Source organism: Hemitrygon akajei, chromosome 8 (assembly GCF_048418815.1).
Source record: "Hemitrygon akajei chromosome 8, sHemAka1.3, whole genome shotgun sequence".
NCBI lineage: Eukaryota > Metazoa > Chordata > Chondrichthyes > Myliobatiformes > Dasyatidae > Hemitrygon > Hemitrygon akajei.
In genome coordinates, this window is record NC_133131.1 from 68,279,125 (window position 1) to 68,295,249 (window position 16,125).

General features: G+C 40.6%; 1 protein-coding gene across 2 annotated transcripts in view; it reads left to right on the plus strand.

The window, feature by feature from the left end:
* Nucleotides 1-16,125, plus strand: part of LOC140731954 (AT-rich interactive domain-containing protein 2-like) — a 322,272-nt gene that overhangs the window by 296,439 nt on the left and 9,708 nt on the right. For both annotated transcript variants that reach the window (XM_073053964.1, XM_073053965.1), the window contains exons 16-18: nt 11,291-11,484; nt 12,644-12,782; nt 13,885-13,973. In XM_073053964.1, coding sequence (XP_072910065.1) covers nt 11,291-11,484; nt 12,644-12,782; nt 13,885-13,973 — 422 coding nt within the window. The remainder of the gene's footprint in view (nt 1-11,290; nt 11,485-12,643; nt 12,783-13,884; nt 13,974-16,125) is intronic.

A 16,125-nucleotide genomic window follows, 5' to 3' on the forward strand; every position in this document is an offset into this window, starting at 1 on the left:
CTACAATGCAACCAGGTAGAATGCTTTCCATGCTACATCGTTTAAAAATCAGTAAGGGTTAATGGGGCATAGCAAATTTCTTCTGCCTCCTAAGGAAATGGAGGTGTTGGTGAGCTTCCTTGGTTGTAGTGTATGCATGACTGGGCCAGTACAGACTATGCTGTGTCCTTAGGACTTTAGGAGATCTAGGCCTCATATGGAGCCAGTGATCATTAATGGAGAATGTGTGGAGCAGGTTAAGACCTACAAGTATCTGGGAGTACAGTTAGACGAGAGGCTAGACTGGACTGCCAACACAGATGCCTTGTGCAGGAAGGCACAGAGTCGACTGTACTTCCTTAGAAGGTTGGCGTCATTCAATGTCTGTAGTGAGATGCTGAAGATGTTCTATAGGTCAGTTGTGGAGAGCGCCCTCTTCTTTGTGGTGGCGTGTTGGGGAGGAAGCATTAAGAAGAGGGACGCCTCACGTCTTAATAAGCTGGTAAGGAAGGCGGGCTCTGTCATGGGCAAAGTACTGGAGAGTTTAACATCGGTAGCTGAGCGAAGGGCGCTGAGTAGGCTACGGTCAATTATGGATAACTCTGAACATCCTCTACATAGCACCATCCAGAGACAGAGAAGCAGTTTCAGCGACAGGTTACTATCGATGCAATGCTCCTCAGACAGGATGAAGAGGTCAATACTCCCCAATGCCATTAGGCTTTACAATTCTACCGCCAGGACTTAAGAGCTTTTTAAAAGCTATTATTAGTGCTTTTTGAGATAGTGATTTAGATGCATATCATATTTTTTACTGAGTTAAGTATTGTATGTAATTAGTTTTGCTACAACAAGTGTATGGGACATTGGAAAAAAGTTGAATTTCCCCATGGGGATGAATAAAGTATCTATCTATCTATGGGGATGTGCCTTATTCTGATTGTCAAAAGCCATTTCTGTTGTGATTGGTTAGTTTAGAAGGTGCAGCTGCTTTTTCCATTGTGTAGGTGTCTGATGCCTAGTTTCAAATTTCCTGGGTATATAAAATTGCATGTGGAAAGGGCTTCCTCTCTCCTTCCTTTGTTTAAGACATGACCATTGGAAAGTTTGCTGTGCGTGTACTTTTAGCTATATGTCTGTTGAGTATTTGGCTTTGTATTGTCTGTAACTCAGGAAGCATGGATGTTTGGTCGAACTTTTACTGTTTGTAAATAAATAATTAATATACCTATTCGCAGAGAGGGCTCTCTGTCTCACCTGCCAGACCCACAAACCTGATTGAACATTACAGGGTGATGTTCATGACAAGGGATTTGAAGCTCTCAACCTTTTTAACCTCAGTATAATTGATGTAGACAGGAGCACATGTACTACCACTCTCTAAGTCAAGGACAAACTCTTTTGATGACACTGGGGGAAAGGTTATTGGCGTGACACCATATTATTGAGTTCTCTATCCTGTACTCTGGCTCATCGTTATTTGAGGTACAGCCCACTACAGTAGTATCATCTGCAAACTTGTAGATGGAGTTAGAGTAGCATTTGCCCACACAGTCATGAGTGTACAGGGAGTACAGTAGGGGTTGAGGGCACTATCTAGTGGAGCATCAGTGTTGAGAATAATTGTGGAAGACATCTTCCTGCCTATCCTTACTCATTGAGATCTGTTGGTCAGGAAATCACGGACACAGTTGCAGAGGGAGGTGTTAACTCCAAGGTCTTCGAGTTTGATGATGAGTTTGCTTGGAATTAGAGCATTGAAGATGGAGTTGTAGTCAATAAATAATAGTATAAAGTAGGTGTCGTTACTGTCCAGATGCTTCAAAGATGGGAGTAGGGTTAGGGAGATAAGTTCAATTTGAAGAAAGAGAGAGCTTCAGACAGGTCAGGCACAAGAATTTTAAAAAGGAGAGTTTCGTGAGGCTCTGTGCATTAGCGGCAGACCAATTGATTCGGGGGAGAGAGAGAGAGGGTGAGCTTCGCACAGGTCAAGGACAGGAATTTTTAAAAAAGGAGCATTTTACAGGACTTGGCACATTATCAGCAGACCAGTCAGTTCAAAGAGAGAGAGAGCTTCACGTAGGTCAGAGAGAAGAATTTTGAAAAGGAGCATTTTGCAGGGCTCGGCACATTATCAGCAGACAGGAAAAAGAGTTTAAGAAAGGACTTTTGCAGGGCTTGGTGCATTAGCAGTGGACCAATTGATTTGCAGAGAGAGAGAGAGAGAGAGCTTCACACAGGTCCAGGCAAGAATTTTAAAAAGGAGAATTTTGTGGGGCTTGGCACATTAGTGGTGGACCAATCAATTGGCAGTTCATTAGCAGGAGCAAATTAAAGTAAAGCAGGGTCAAAGCCGAGCAGCCATTGTGTGAGCAGTCCACTGCAGGAGTTGGACCTTTGGCAAGGAGGCGCAGGTAAGTAGCAGGTAAGGCTTTTGTAGTGTTGAATAAAAAGAACCTAGATTGCAGTTAATTTTTAAAAAAAGGGATGATGCAGGATCAGGTGGTATGCTGTAGCTGCACAATGTGGGAACTGGTGGGCCCCATTGTGGTTCCTGGTGATCACATCTGCAGCAAGTGTTGGCTGCTCGAGGAACTCAGGCTCAAAGTTGATGACCTGGAATCTGAACTTCAAACACTGCAGCACATCGGGGGGGGGGGGGGGGGGAATTACTTGGCTTTTCTGTTTCAGGAGGTAGTCACACTCATTAGATTAGCTGTCTCAAATTCGGTCTGTGCTCAGGGACAAGAGGGCGTGACTGTGAGTGAGGCGGGTAGCAGGATCCAAGATGCATGCCAGATGAACCTCAGTCCTTGATCTTGTCCAACAGGTATGAGATTTTTACTCCCTTTGTGGATGAGAGTGGGTGCTGTAGGAAGGATGAGCAACCTAACTGTGGCACTATAGTTCAGGGAGCCATTTAAGAGGGGGAAGAAAAGAGAAATGTAGTGTAATTGGGGATAGTATAATTGGGACTAGACAGAGATTTCTGTCGCAAGGCTAAAGTGTCCTGAAGGCTGTTTTGCCTGCCTGGTGCCCAGATTTGGGACAGAGGGAATTGCAGTGGGTATTGGCAAAGTGTCAAGAAGATTAGAGAGTTAAATACATGGCTTAAGAAATGGGTTTGAATTCATGGGAAATTGGCAACAGTATTGGGGAAGGAGGAAGCGGTTCCAATGGGACAGACTCCACCTGACCATGATGGGACCTGGATCCTAGAAAATCACATAACTCGTGCTGTGGATAGGGCTTTAAATTAAGTAGTAGGGGGATGGGTTCAACAGGTTGGAGAAGTAAAAAAAAGGAAAGTGTGGATAAAGATAAAGAAAGATAAAAAAGAAGTAAGAGTGGTATGAAGAAAAGTCAACTGCAAAAGAGAAAAAGATTACAAGATTTTAAAAGCACAATGAGTGCAAGGGCATTTTATTTGGTTGCGGGGTGGAGAGGATTGGGAATTAAATATCCAAAGATATCAGGTAATACGAAAGGTAAGGGAGATGGGGTATCGCTCTCAACTAAAGATGACATTAGGGCGATAGTGAGAGACGATGTAAGATCTAAGGAGCAGAATGTTGAATCTATCTGGGTAGAGGTTAGAAATAGTAAAGGGAAAAAAATCACTGGTGGGAGTTGTCTATCAACCACTGAATAATAACATTACAGTGACACAGGCAATAAACGGAGAGATATCTGAGGCATGTAAGAATGGAACAGCAGTTTCATGGGGGACTTTAATTTGCACATAGATTGGGTGAATCAAGTGGGTCAAAGCAGTCTTGAGGAAGACTTCATAGAATGCATCTGTGACAGCTTTCTTGAACAGCACATTACTGAACCTACAAGGGAATGTACTATCTTAGATCTGGTACTGTGCAGTGAGACAGGTAGTGATCTTTTAGTTAAGGATCCTCTTGGAAAGAGTGATCGCAGTATGATAGAGTTTCTCATACAAATTGAGGGAACAATAGTTTGATCTAAAACCACTGTATTATGCCTTAAAAAATGGAGACTACAGTGGGATGAGGGAGGATTTGGCTAGGGTAGACTTGGGACCACAGGCTTATATGGTAGGACGGCTGAGGAACAGTGGAAGACTTTCAAAGACATTTTTCATAGTGCTAAACAAAAGTATATTCCAGTTAAAAGCAAGGATAGTGAGGGTGGGGAGAGCCAGCTTTGGAGAACTAAGGAAGTAAAAGAAGGCATCAGACTAAAAGCTCTTGCATACAAAGTCACCAAGATTAGTGGGAAACTGGAAGATTGGGAAAACTTTAAAAAGCAACAAAGAACCACTGAGCAAAAAAGAAAGGAAAGCTATACAGTCGGCCCTTCTTATGCGCGAATTCAACCAATCGCAAATCGAGAAAACCCCGAAGTGCTCTTCCAACACTTGTTGTTCGAGCATGTACAGACTTTTTTTTCTTGTCATTATTCCCTAAACAATACAGTATAACAACTAGTTTACATAGCATTTACATTGTATTAGATATTATTAATCTAGAGATGATTCAAAGTATACGGGAGGATGTGCGTAAGTTACCGTGGATCGGGCTCGAAAAAAATCGGAAGTTCTCTTACTGTGTAAGTCGGAACAGGTACATCTGGTATTATTTAGCGTCAATTAGTGAAACGTTTGTCTTGGTATATATTATATATTTTACCATTCTATGCATATAAAACACTTAAGAACGTATATTTCATCGCTGGGCTCGGGAAGTTCCCAAGTTCGATCCAGTGACAGACCACTTCCGAGCACGCTCTCCTTCTGTGCCTGGTTGATGTGGAGGATCAAAAACCCAAAACCCAATAATTAAACCACTGCATTGCTTAGTAATAATTGTAGCTTTCATCGGGGCAGGGCCTTTCTCACTTTATCCTTTAAAATTGTTCCGATTGTTGACCGACTGTAGCCTAACGCTTTTCCAATGACTGATAGCGTTTCACCTCTTTCTGATCGCTTTATTTTTTCCACTTTATTTCCAATCATGATCGTGATTATTTTTGTGAACAGAAAGACTGTGGATTCAGAGCTGTGCCAGGTCCTAAAGACCACCGCACTGAGACAGGTTAAATAAGGTCCGGGGTTCCACTGGGTCCTAAAGTCCACCGCACTGAGACAGGTTAAATAAGGTCCGGGGTTTCACTGGGTCCTAAAGTCCACCGCACTGAGACAGGTTAAATAAGGTCCGGGGTTTCACTGGGTCCTAAAGTCCACCGCACTGAGACAGGTTAAATAAGGGACTTGAGCATCCGTGTTTTTTGGTATCCGTGAGGGGTCCTGGAACCAATCCCTCGTGGATAAGGAGGGCCGACTGTATTATGAAAGTAAACTGGCAGAAAATATAGAAATGGATAGTAAAATTTTTTATAATTATATAAAGTGGAAAGGGTGGCTAAAGTGAGCGTAGGTCCCTTGGAGGACGAGAAAAAGGAATTGATATTGGGTAATGTGGAAATGGCAGAGGTTTTGAATGACTATTTTGTGTTGGTCTTTACGTTGGAGGACATGCCTAACATGCTAAAGTGAGATGTTATAGATGTGATGGGAGGTGAGGACCTCAATACAGTAATTATCACTAAAGAGGTAGTGCTGAGCAAACTTGTGGGTCAAATGTAGACAAGTCCTGGTCCTGATGGAATGCATCCCAGGGTACTGAAAGAAATGGCGGAAGTGATTATTTACCAAAATTCTCTGGACTTTGGGCAGGTCCCAGCATATTGGAAGAAGTCAAATGTCACGCTACTGTTCAAAAAAGGGTGTAGGCAAAAGGCAGTTAACTATAGGCCAGTTAGTTTAACATCTGTAGTTGGGAAAATGCTTGAAGCTATCATTAAAGAAGAAATAGCAAGGCATCTAGAAAGAAATGGATCAATCAGGCATATGCAGCATGGATTCAGCAAAGGCAGGTCCTCTTTGACAAACTTACTGGAATTCTTTGAGGATATAACAAGTGCAGCGGATAGAGGGGAACATTATTTACTTGGATTTACTTAGGTTGATTCCTGGGATGGCGGGACTGTCATATGTTGAAAAATTGGAGCAACTGAGTTTGTATACACTGGAATTTAGAAAGATGAGAGGGGATCTGATTGAAACATATAAGATTTTTAAGGGTTGGACACGCTAGAGGCAGGAAACATTCCGGATGTTGGGGGAGTGCAGAACCAGAGGCCACAGTTTAAGAATAAGGGGTAGGCCATTTAGAATGGAGTTTAGGAAAAACTTTTTCACCCAGAGAGTTGTGGATCTATGGAATGCTCTGCCTCAGAAGGTAGTGGAGGCCAATTCTCTGGATGTTTTCAAGAAAGGGTTAGATAGAGCTCTTAAAGATACCGGAGTCAAGGGATATGGGGAGAAGGCAGGAACGGGGTACTGATTGTGGATGATCAGCCATGATCACATTGAATGGTGGTGCTGGCTCGAATGGCCGAATGGCCTACTCCTGCGCCTATTGTCTATTTCCAGAAGGCGTTCGATAAGGTGTCACATAAAAGACTTGTCCATTAGAAAAAGATTCATAGAGTTTGAGGTGATGCATTAACATGGATAGAGGATTGGTTAACTAACAGAAAGCAGAAAGTTGGGATACATAGGTGTTACTCTAGTTGGCAACCAGTGGTGAGCAGTGTGCTGCAGGAGCTGGTGCTGGGCCACAACTGTTCATGATATAAGTTAACGATCTGGAAGAGGGGGCCGAGTGTAGTGTATCTAAGTTTGCTGATGATACTAAATTGAGTGGAAAAGCAGATTGTGCAGAAGATACAGAGAGTCTGCAGAGTGATATAGATAGGTTAAGTGAGTGTGCAAGAGTGGTGGCAGATGGAATACAATGTCAGTAAATGCCAGGTCATCCACTTTGGAAGGAAAAATGAAAGAGCAGATTATTATTTAAATAGCAAAAGATGCTGCATGCTGCTGTGCAGAGGGTCTTGGGAGTGCTTATGCATGAATTACAAAACTTTGGTTTGCAGGTGCAGCAGGCTATCAAGAAGGCAAATGGAATGTTGGTCTTCATTTCTAAAGGGATAAGTTAAGAACAGGGAGGAGTACTGCATGCAGTTCTGGTCTGCTTACTTGAGGGAGGATATACCAACTTTGGAAGCGGTGCAGAGGAGGTTCACTAGGTTGATTCCAGAGATGAAGGGGTTAGGCTATGAGGAGAGGTTGAGTCACTGGGAATGTACTCGCTGGAATCCAGAAGAACGAGAGGAGATCTTATAGAAACTGCCCGGCGGATTATCGGCACCCAATTGCCCACCATTGAGAACATCTACCATAAACACTGCCTGGGCAGGGTGAAAAGCATATCAAGGGTGTATCTCACCCTAACCATGGAGTTTTCACTCTCCTCCCATCCGGTAGACACTACAGGAGCCTCCGCTCCCGCACCAGCAGGCACAGGAAGAGCTTCTTCCCTGAGGCTGTGACCCTGCTGAATCTCACATCTCAGCACTAAGCAGTATTGCACCCATATTGTACTGTCTCAGTACTTTTATATTTGTGTGCTGTAGCACTTACTTTTTATTCACAGTTATTTTGTAAATAACACTGTTCTTTGCATTTCTGGTTAGATGCTAACTGCATTTCATTTGGCTTTGTATCTGTACTGAGCACATTGACAATAAAGTTGAATCTAATCTAATCTATAGAAGCATCTAAAATTATGAAGGGGATAGATATGATAGAGGCAGGAAAGTTGTTTCCACTGGTAGGTGAGACTAGAACTAGGGGACATAGCCTCAAGATTCAGGGGAATAGATTTCAAGTCAAGTCAATTTTTTTTTAGGATGGAGATGAGGAGGAACTGTTTTTCCCAGAGGGTGGTGAATCTGTGGAATTCTCTGCTCAATGAAGCAGTGGAGGCTACCTCACTAAATATATTTAAGACAAGGTTGGATAGATTTTTGCGTAGTAGGGGAATCAAGTGTTATGGAGAAAAGGCAGTCAAGTGGAGATGATTTCGTGGCCAGGTCAGCCATGATCTTATTGAATGGTGGAGCAGACTTGACAGGCCAGATGGCCGACTCCTGCTCATATTTCTTATGTTCTTAAGTTGCTGCTGACCAGTTTCAACGTTAGGCGGATTGCAATGTGTTGAGGTTGTTCAGGAGGCTGCAGTTTAATATGCACCGTTGAAGTCAGAGCTGTTGGGTAGTAGTCGTTTAGGTACATTACCTTATTTCCTTTTCATCTTGGGATGATAGTGGTTTTATAGTATATAGGAACCTCAGATTGAAGCATTAATAGGTTAAAAATGTCTGTAGATAACCCTCTCTGCTAATCTGTACAGGATCTAAGGTTCTCAGTGCATGATCAGGGGCATTGTTTGGGCTAATAGAACATACAGGGTAAATGGTAGGGCATTGAGGAATGCAGTGGAACAGAGAGATCTAGGAATAACAGTGCATAGTTCCCTGAAGGTGGAGTCTCATATAGATAGGGTGGTGAAGAAGGCTTTTGAAACGCTGGCCTTTATAAATCAGAGCATTGAGTACAGAAGTTGGGATGTAATGTTAAAATTGTACAAGGCATTGGTAAGGCCAAATTTGGAATATTGTGTACAATTCTGGTCACCGAATTATAGGAAAGATATCAATAAATTAGAGAGAATGCAGAGACGATTTACTAGGATGTTACCTGGGTTTCAGCACTTAAGTTACAGAGAAAGGTTGAACAAGTTAGGTCTCTATTCATTGGAGCGTAGAAGGTTGAGGGGGGATTTGATCGAGGTATTTAAAATTTTGAGAGGGATAGATAGAGTTGACGTGAATAGGCTGTTTCCATTGAGAGTAGGGGAGATTCAAACGAGAGGACATTATTTGAGAGTTAGGGGGCAAAAGTTTAAGGGAAACACGAGGGGGTATTTCTTTACTCAGAGAGTGATAGCTGTGTGGAATGAGCTTCCTGTAGCAGTAGTAGAGGCCAGTTCAGTTGTGTCATTTAAGGTAAAATTGGATAGGTATATGGACAGGAAAGGAGTGGAGGGTTATGGGCTGAGTGCGGGTAGGTGGGACTAGGTGAGATTAAGAGTTCGGCACGGACTAGGAGGGCCGAGATGGCCTGTTTCCGTGCTGTGATTGCTATATATGATTATAAATATTTTCAACTGTTCATTCCCAGGAAAACGGATCTTACGTTCACTTTGATTTCTTTGGGTTCACATGCGTTGGTGGATGGTAACATGCTAATCCCTTTTGTTTAAAAGGTGCATTAAATATGTTTAGCTCATCAGAAAGGGATTTGCTATTGTTGATAGTGCTGTCTGACTTTGTCTTATAGCTGTTATAGCATGCAAGGCCTGGCACACCTAGTGTCTTGTCTGGAATACAATTTTGTTCTGGTATTGTCTCTTGGCATCTCTGATAACTTTACAGACAGCATACCTCAATTTCTTGTAAAAGGTCACTGTCACCTGATTTGAATACTGCAGTTCTGGGCTTCAGCAGGAAGAGGGTCTCCCAGTTCATCCAAGGTTTCCAGTTTGGGAACACCCAGATTGTGGTCCTTGCTACACAGTCCTCAACACAAGCAGTATGATATATGATAAATGCTTGAAGAAGAAATCAGTGACTGAGTGACTTTATGATTCAGTAAATTGGTGTTTTTAACATGTTGTAACAACTTCATCAGTATCTTTGAAACAAGTGTCATTGACAATTTTGTATTGCTGTGTAGTGTCTTAATTATCTAAATGCACTTCTTTTGTTCTTTATAATGTCATATAGAAATGAATCTTATTCTGGTCTGTCTTAAATACATGAATGAGGGCCTCTGTCAGTCAGAGTTGACCATGGATTTTGCATCCTAGCTGTCAAGATACGCAAGCCTGGACAGTAGGATTGGGAGAGCAAGCTGTTGCCCATGTAGCAAGCTCTCCCTCTCCACGTATCTGATGAACCCAAAGGAATGGCAGAGACCGATATAGTTTGGTACCAGCAGGGTCATAGGAGTTGTTGCCAGTCAGCATTGAACTCAATGTAGGACTGCCTTAGGGACTCCAGCTCCGGATTTTTCCCTTGGGGTTTACTCCCGAAGGTTTTTCCATGAGTGGGTATAGCCGCAAGGCAGTGGAGGTTTGAGATCAGACTTTTCCTTTTCCTAGATGAGCTGCCAACCACAGCTGATGAGCCCCATCTGCCCAGAGTGACTGGTTTTAAGGTACCAGTAACCTGCCTTTGCCCCTTCCCCTTTCAGTAGAAACAATTCCATCGGGCTTAGTAGCTAAGTCACACTTGAAGGCCAGGAGCTGGATTTGGTTGTCAGAAGCTATTTGAGGTGCATGCCATTGGAAGCATTTAATAGGTAATAGGAGCTTGTCCCCATTACCACCCCAGCTATAACAACCTTAAAGGGCTATTATATCACACCATGTTTGACAGTTGTTACTCAGTTAATTGGAATTTCCCAATCCATTGATCATTCACTTTGACCAAACAATTTTTTTCAAATATAGATGTTGATGTTTTTCTGGTGTAGTCTGTTTTGTCATATGCTTTTGTGATATCATTCTGGAGGAACGTTGTCTCATTTTTTAACTGCATTGCAATTGTGGTTTCTAAATGACAATAAACTGAATCTGAATAAATAGTATGGGGAAGTTTAGTTGATCACTTTTAAAAAGTATACTGTAACAGAAAGTCAATAAATAGATTAATTTTGTATTTGAAAATATTAAGTTCAGTTTTCACTGTAACTTTTCTAAAGTATGACTTTAAACTGTTAATGGGGTACAATTAAATTGAGAGTTGGAGTGTGACCAGGCGCGGGGATGGATAGAATGAAACTTGTTCAGATAAACGGGTAGTGCATTAATTATCTACCTTTGTTGCATTGCTAGTCTAGAGAAGGGAATTTTTTCTTGCCTTTTGCACTAGTTAGGCAAGAACTAAATTTGTTGGTATACTCAGCAATTAATAAGCTAATAAACAAGTGGTCAGATTTTGATATAAGCAACCCTTTCTCCTGTTTGATATGATTTGCTTAGTTCTAATATTTGATCTGGAGCAGAGACCTGAAAGGACCAGGGAAATGGAGGGGTATAACTGTGTTCAGGTTTCAGATTAACCTGACTGCCTGTGTTTCACGAGGATAATTCAATATCTTGATGTAGTCAGAAATGCTTTCAAGTAATTTAGTAGGATTCTATCTATATCTGCAGTTTTTGATGACTTGGTATGGTGAGATAATTGAGCATTGACTGATTGGCCAAGTATCGTGTTTTCTGTTGAGACTTATTAATTGAATTTGATATGATCTTCTCAGAAATCTTGATGTTCAGCAGTTTGGTTAAACACTTTGTCTTGTTTACAGGGAGTTCCTAAAGTGGGTTCTCCTGCTCCAGTGTCCATACAGCAGACAATGACCCAGCATCCGCAGTCACAGATTTCTCCTGCAATGGAACAGTTTACAGGGCCCCAGTCCCCTGAGGTTTCGGTCACTGCAGAAACGGAGTCTGTCAAGAAAACTAGCCAGCACTTTATGTGTCTGTGGAAAGGCTGCAAGAGGTCAGTCACTTATTCAACCTGCAAGAAAGGGACACAATATGGATTTCTGAGCAATGACTTTGTATCTGTTTAGAAACAGTAGCGGCAATTTTGATGAATGTGCTGTTTAGATCACCACAATCTGAGATGGGCATCTTGAATTTATTTGCACAGATTGGAATTTTGCAGCCAATTTCTGAAAAAAATCACTTTACTATGAAAGGAATAGAGAAGAATATACAATGAGAGTAGTTTACTGATATGAATATGCTACAGAAATATGTTGAATTAAGCTATTAAACTACTGATTTTACCTAAAAACGATGCTGTTAAATGCACATGGATCCCAGACAGTTCCGGATTCAAGTTTTCTTTTGGTGGAACATTGTAGAAATCTTCTCTTCTCTTTTACAAGGAGAAAAGTGCCTTATGAAAATCATGACTCAAAGCTCTAGCTATGATTTGTAAATTTGTATTAACAGGGAGCTGAATTCTTTCTTCTTCATATTCCCTACTACCCCATCTCAATTGTGAGCTCGTCTTGCCATGCTCCTTCCCCTTTACTGGCTTGTTTGCTTCCCCATCACAACCATTGAATGCACACAATTCTCCCCTTGTCTTGCTGAACCACCCTGTCACTTCTGGCTTCTTGCCCTTACCCTACCCCTGTGAAACACTGCTATTCTTGACATTGAAAATATAATTAGATGGTTATCTTGAGTTTTATTGCCATATTTTGCATTAGTTAGTCTCACTTATAGTGGGGCGGGCTATAATTACAAATCTGTTTAAACTCAAGTTGTCATTGTCCAAAGCTGCTCATAGAGAATCTAAAATTTTACATGGTGCTCTGGGTAGTCATTTTTGATTAGAAGGGCCTTTGCTGTATCTGGTGAGAATATTTCTAATTTCTGTTCTTTTTCTTTCAACCATGAAGGTAAACTTGTTAATTAACTACTGAGTTGCTCCAGAATCCTATTTCAAACCTGACCTCTAGTATTGTTTGTGTGGAGTTTGCACATTCTCCCTGTGCCTAAAGAGGGTGACCTGTGTGTGGAAAAAGAGGGAATTAAGTTGACTTCGGTGGGAATTTCAAAATATCTTAAAGGTGTTCCCTGTTGAGATGTTCATTTCAAGTATATGTGGTAATGAGGTTTATTTTTGCTTTGGTTATTTGCAGGTGGTTTGAGGCACCCTCACAGGTGTTTTACCATGCAGCCACTGAGCACGGAGGAAAGGATGTCTACCAAGGTCAATGTCTGTGGGCAGGCTGTGAGCCACTTCCTCGGCAAAGACTGTCATTTATTACACATTTGCAGGTAATATGACTTACAGTTAACAGTTTACTACCTACCCAGTTAAAAGCAATCAGTTTAATCTTTCCAATAATTTGTCACTGTTTCAATGAGCAACATGAAACATGTAGGAAAGAAGTGGCCAAGAGATAGTACTGTCACTCTCTTCATTATTCCATTCTCTCAGGCTTGCCAAAATTTTGACTCTACAAGCAGAGAATCAGAGAATTTAGAAGCAATTAGGTTGTTCAAACGCATGTTGTATTTTCACAGTGGCCAGAGAAATATGATTTCTGACAGCCAAAATATTACTTCAGATCAGTTTCAAAATCTAATCTTAAGTGTTTTTGGATTACCTGTTATTGTTAGTCCAGGAATTCAGGGTAACATTGGTCAGAAGTTATTCTTTTTTTTAAAGTTAGTCATAACTGAATAACTAATATAAGCATGTCGAACAAAGAAGATGTGCTTTGTTCAATATACCTGCCAATCAATGGATGTTCGACTTTATAACTAGCATAAATACACACGCACAAGGTGTAAATGCTTTTTCCATTCAATGGTGCACTTGTAGAGTTTAGACGTATTTTGAAAATAAATTATTTATTTGCTCTTCGATACTTGTATTACAGATGTGAAAAGTTTAGCTAAAGGAAGATAATGCAAAAGTCACCGTGAGACCATAGCAAAGTTTCTTCTGACTATTAGGAAGCTTCTGATGCAGGTTTAAGCTAAATAGATACTCAGACAGGATGCCAATTCTTTCATCATAATCAAGTATTTTTAGAAAGGACAATTTGTGCTTCTCTGAGTAACTTTAGGGGAGGTTTCACTTAATGGTTATGCTGTAACCTCACTGTAACCTCACATTGGAAAAGGCAAGACAAACGTAATTTAAGGTGAAGAGTTGCATACCTGTCATACCTACCTGACAGATTGCAAGTAAGAAAAATGAGTTTTTTAAAGAGATGGGGCAAATTGAGAATTTTAAAAATGAAATATTTTAAGAATGTTGCTTTGCTTATAAGATGATTCAACTGCAACTACACTATGTAGAAATGGAATATTTTTAAATGAAGTGCAGCATATCTTTAATTGTTTTGCAAATGATGTATCATTTCAATAGGACAAACACTGTTCAAGAGAGGCTTTGCTGAATGGACTGAAGAGGTTGGAGCAGAAAGCACAAATGAGTAATGCACAAGGTGCAGTAAGGTAAGAACCCACCTCCTATTGAGCTAGTACAGTCGACCCTCCTTATCTTCAAGGGATTGGTTCCGGGACCCCTCGCGGATACCAAAAAACGCGGATGCTCAAGTCCCTTATTTAACCTATCTCAGTGCAGTGGTCTTTAGGACCTGGCACAGCTCTGAATCCACAGTCTTTCTGTTCACAAAAATAAGCACGATTATGATTGGAAATAAAGTGGAAAAAATAAAGCGATCGGAAAGAGGTGAAACACCATCAGTCATTGGAAAAGCATTAGGCTACAGTCGGTCAATGATTGGAACAATTTTAAAGGATAAAGTGAGAAAGGCCCTGCCCTGATGAAAGCTACAATTATTACTAAGCAACGTAGTGGGTTAGTTATTGAAATACATATGTTTCTTAAGTGTTTTATATACATAGAAAGGTAAAATATATACTATATACTAAGACAAATGTTTGACTAACTGACGTTAAATAATACCGGATGTACCTGTTCCGACTTACTTAGTAAGAGAACTTCGGGTTTTTTCGATCCCGATCCACGATAACCTGTACACATCCTCCCCTATACTTTAAATCATCTCTATATTACTTATAATACCTAATACAATGTAAATACTATATAAATAGTTGTTATACTGTATTTAGGGAATGCTTGCAAGGGAGAAAAGTCTATACATGTTCAAACAACAAATGATGGAAGAGCACTTCCGGGTTTTCTCGATTCGCGGTTGGTTGAATTCGCGCATGCGGAACTCGCAGATAGGGAGGGCCGACTATATTGATTTATTCAATGTATGAAGGAACTGTTAAAAGATAGATTTATATTTGCAGATCCTTATGTCATTGATCCTTTATTAGACCTTCTATTAGTGAATTCTGGCTGGAGAACTAACATCTTCACAGCAAGAAAAAAGCTGGCACAAAAAACATTGCATTAGATAATTGTTTTCTCTGCTGCAAACTTGTGTGACTCTGTGATGCATCATACACGTGCACTTATGTGCAAGAAGTATGGGTAGTTTTGATGGTTGAACTAGAGTCGATATACAGAGTAGGAGTTGCAACATCATGTAGGGAACTAAGACTAAAAGGTTCCTTTGACCAGAGAAATGTAATGGAAGAATTTAAAATCAAATGATTTTGATAGAGTAAATAAAGAAATAATCGAAAATTAGATGTCACAGATCTAAGGGAATTAGCAAAAGCAGCAGAGGTTGTACAAGAGATTTAAAAAATGACATGATTGTAATAGTTTACTTAAGAGTATAGGAACAGGTTAAATAATGACTTTTTAAAGTAACTGGATAAATATTTGACGAGAAGTTTTTTGGTCTAACGAAAAATCACTCAAGATCAGATAGCACATTTACTAAGCCACTTTCTGAGCTATATTATGTTCAGATTATCTGGTATTATTTTTGAATTTGTTTGGTTAATAGATTTTATACCATTTGCTGTTATGTATTTTAAAATTTAGCCATGAGTAATTTTTCTTTCCAATATGTACATATATCTCACCTGCCTACAGGAAAAATAGCAATAAGATTGAGAAAGTACAGAGAAAATTTATAAGGATGTTGGCAGGGCTTGAGGATGTGAGTTTAGAACAAGGTTGATTAGGTTAGGACTTTATTCCCTGGAGCGTAGGAGAATGAGGGGAGATTTGATAGAGGTATACAAAACTATGAGGGATATAGAATAAAAGCAAACAGGCTTTTCAACTGAAATTGAATGTGACTAAAACTAGAATTCATAAGATAATGGTGGAAGGTGGAATATTTAAGCAGTATCTGAGGGAGAAACTTCTTTACTCAGAGGGTGGTGCGAGTGTGGAATGAGCTGCCAGTGGAAGTGGTGGATGTGGGTCGATGGCAGCATCTAAGAGAAATTTGGATAAGTGCATGGATGGGAGGGGTATGGAGCGTTATGCATATATTAAAGTTATACAAATTACATCATCAAATGTTTATTTATTCTTTTATTGAGACACAGCGTGGAATAGTGAAGAGCATGTACCAGGGTGCCAGCATGTAGGATATTCAGCTGTCCTTTATTGATCACTCTGCTTGAACAGTATGTGAACTCCTCCTCCCATGTGGGAGTGGCTAATGGAGTGATATAGCATCAACACTATTAATACCACCACAGGAGCCAT